At 53.6% G+C, this 2500-nt stretch overlaps 2 protein-coding genes across 2 annotated transcripts in view; both read right to left on the bottom strand.

The window, feature by feature from the left end:
* LOC115119814 (huntingtin-like) overlaps window positions 1–568 on the bottom strand; it is a 20017-nt gene extending 19449 nt beyond the window's left edge. The window contains exon 1 of the mRNA XM_065016111.1: window positions 342–568. Within this exon, the coding sequence (XP_064872183.1) occupies window positions 342–477 (136 nt within the window). The 5' untranslated portion in view covers window positions 478–568. The remainder of the gene's footprint in view (window positions 1–341) is intronic.
* Window positions 569–1573: 1005 nt separating this feature from the next.
* LOC135570050 (huntingtin-like) overlaps window positions 1574–2500 on the bottom strand; it is a gene marked incomplete at its 5' end in the record, with an annotated part of 25616 nt that continues 24689 nt past the window's right edge. The window contains 3 exons of the mRNA XM_065016110.1: window positions 1574–1586; window positions 1945–2000; window positions 2225–2403. Of these exons, the coding sequence (XP_064872182.1) occupies window positions 1574–1586; window positions 1945–2000; window positions 2225–2403 (248 nt within the window). The remainder of the gene's footprint in view (window positions 1587–1944; window positions 2001–2224; window positions 2404–2500) is intronic.

Here is a 2500-nt window from a genome sequence, read left to right as displayed (position 1 = left end):
ACCCTATTCCCTATATAGGGAATAGGGCTCTGGTCACTAGTAGTTCACTATATAGGGAATAGGGCTCTGGTCACTAGTAGTGCACTATATAGGGAATAGGGCTCTGGTCACTAGTAGTGCACTATACACTGAGTGTACAAAACATTAGGAAGCCTTTTGGGACCAATCAGCAGACAGCAACAAAAAAAGAACAGAGAGACAGGAGGCGGAGCTCTGTACAGTGACTGGCAGAGAATTCACCCAATGACTGGGCTTCGTAAATTAGAAACGAAACGATTTAACCGACAAGAGCAATCCACCAACGACCAATCAGTATTCGTTTGATTGACGGGCGGACTAACCAATGAACTCCAGGATGCTGCCGGAGTGGGCGCGTCTCTCCACGTCCCGTCGGAACACGCTGGCGTGCGGAACGCTGCCGGGCGTAATGAGCATGTGCAGTAGCTCCGGGGGAGGAGTCCGGAACATCTGCTGCATCAGTTCCAGAGAGGCCGTCACCACGTTGTGGTCGCTGTGCTGGCTGTAGTGGAGAGTCAACTCATAGACCTGGACACACACACACACACACACACACACACACACACACACACACACACACACACACACACACCGTCACCACGTTGTGGTCGCCATGCTGGCAGTAGTGGAGAGTCAACTCATAGACCTGGACACACACACACACACACACACCGTCACCACGTTGTGGTCGCCGTGCTGGCTGTAGTGGAGAGTCAACTCATAGACCTGGACACACACACACACACACACACACACACACACACACACACACCGTCACCACGTTGTGGTCGCCATGCTGGCTGTAGTGGAGAGTCAACTCATAGACCTGGACACACACACACACACACACCGTCACCACGTTGTGGTCGCCGTGCTGGCTGTAGTGGAGAGTCAACTCATAGACCTGGACACACACACACACACACACACACCACGTTGTGGTCGCCATGCTGGCTGTAGTGGAGAGTCAACTCATAGACCTGGACACACACACACACACACACACACACACACACACACACACACACACACACACACACACCACGTTGTGGTCGCCATGCTGGCTGTAGTGGAGAGTCAACTCATAGACCTGGACACACACACACACACACACACCGTCACCACGTTGTGGTCGCCATGCTGGCTGTAGTGGAGAGTCAACTCATAGACCTGGACACACACACACACACACACACACACACACACACACACACCACGTTGTGGTCGCCATGCTGGCTGTAGTGGAGAGTCAACTCATAGACCTGGACACACACACACACCACGTTGTGGTCGCCATGCTGGCTGTAGTGGAGAGTCAACTCATAGACCTGGACACACACACACACAGTCACCACGTTGTGGTCGCCATGCTGGCTGTAGTGGAGAGTCAACTCATAGACCTGGACACACACACACACACACACACACACACCGTCACCACGTTGTGGTCGCCATGCTGGCTGTAGTGGAGAGTCAACTCATAGACCTGGACACACACACACACACACACACACAGTCACCACGTTGTGGTCGCCATGCTGGCTGTAGTGGAGAGTCAACTCATAGACCTGGACACACACACACACAGTCAACACGTTGTGGTCGCCATGCTGGCTGTAGTGGAGAGTCAACTCATAGACCTGGACACACACACACACACACACACAGTCACCACGTTGTGGTCGCCGTGCTGGCTGTAGTGGAGAGTCAACTCATAGACCTGGACACACACACACACACACACACACACACACACACCGTCACCACGTTGTGGTCGCCGTGCTGGCAGTAGTGGAGAGTCAACTCATAGACCTGGACACACACACACACACACACACACACACAGTCACCACGTTGTGGTCGCCGTGCTGGCTGTAGTGGAGAGTCAACTCATAGACCTGGACACACACACACACACACACACACACAGTCACCACGTTGTGGTCGCCGTGCTGGCTGTAGTGGAGAGTCAACTCATAGACCTGGACACACACACACACACACACCGTCACCACGTTGTGGTCGCCGTGCTGGCAGTAGTGGAGAGTCAACTCATAGACCTGGACACACACACACACACACACACACACACACACACACACACACACAGTCACCACGTTGTGGTCGCCGTGCTGGCAGTAGTGGAGAGTCAACTCATAGACCTGGACACACACACACACACACACACACACACACACACACTGACTTGCAGCAGCTGTTCAGGCGTGGGCTGTAAGTCTGCCTCCTTCCTCATGACTCCGAAGCTTCCTTTCAGGCTGGTGGTCCTGTCCTGTTGCTGTAGTTGAGGCATCAGGTAACGAAGGGTTAACAACACCCCCAGGACCAGGTGGTTAGGATGTTCCTCATCGACAGGGACCAACAGACCTGGAGAGCGAGAGCGAGAGAGAGATGTTCACCTCATCTACAGAGACTAACAGACCTGGAGAGAGAGAGAGAGAGAGAGAGAGAGAGATGTTCACCT

Source organism: Oncorhynchus nerka, unplaced genomic scaffold, assembly GCF_034236695.1.
Source record: "Oncorhynchus nerka isolate Pitt River unplaced genomic scaffold, Oner_Uvic_2.0 unplaced_scaffold_1151, whole genome shotgun sequence".
Classification (NCBI taxonomy): Eukaryota; Metazoa; Chordata; class Actinopteri; order Salmoniformes; family Salmonidae; genus Oncorhynchus; species Oncorhynchus nerka.
The sequence above is the reverse complement of the archived record's forward strand: the minus strand, read 5'-3'. Positions and strand labels throughout refer to the sequence as shown.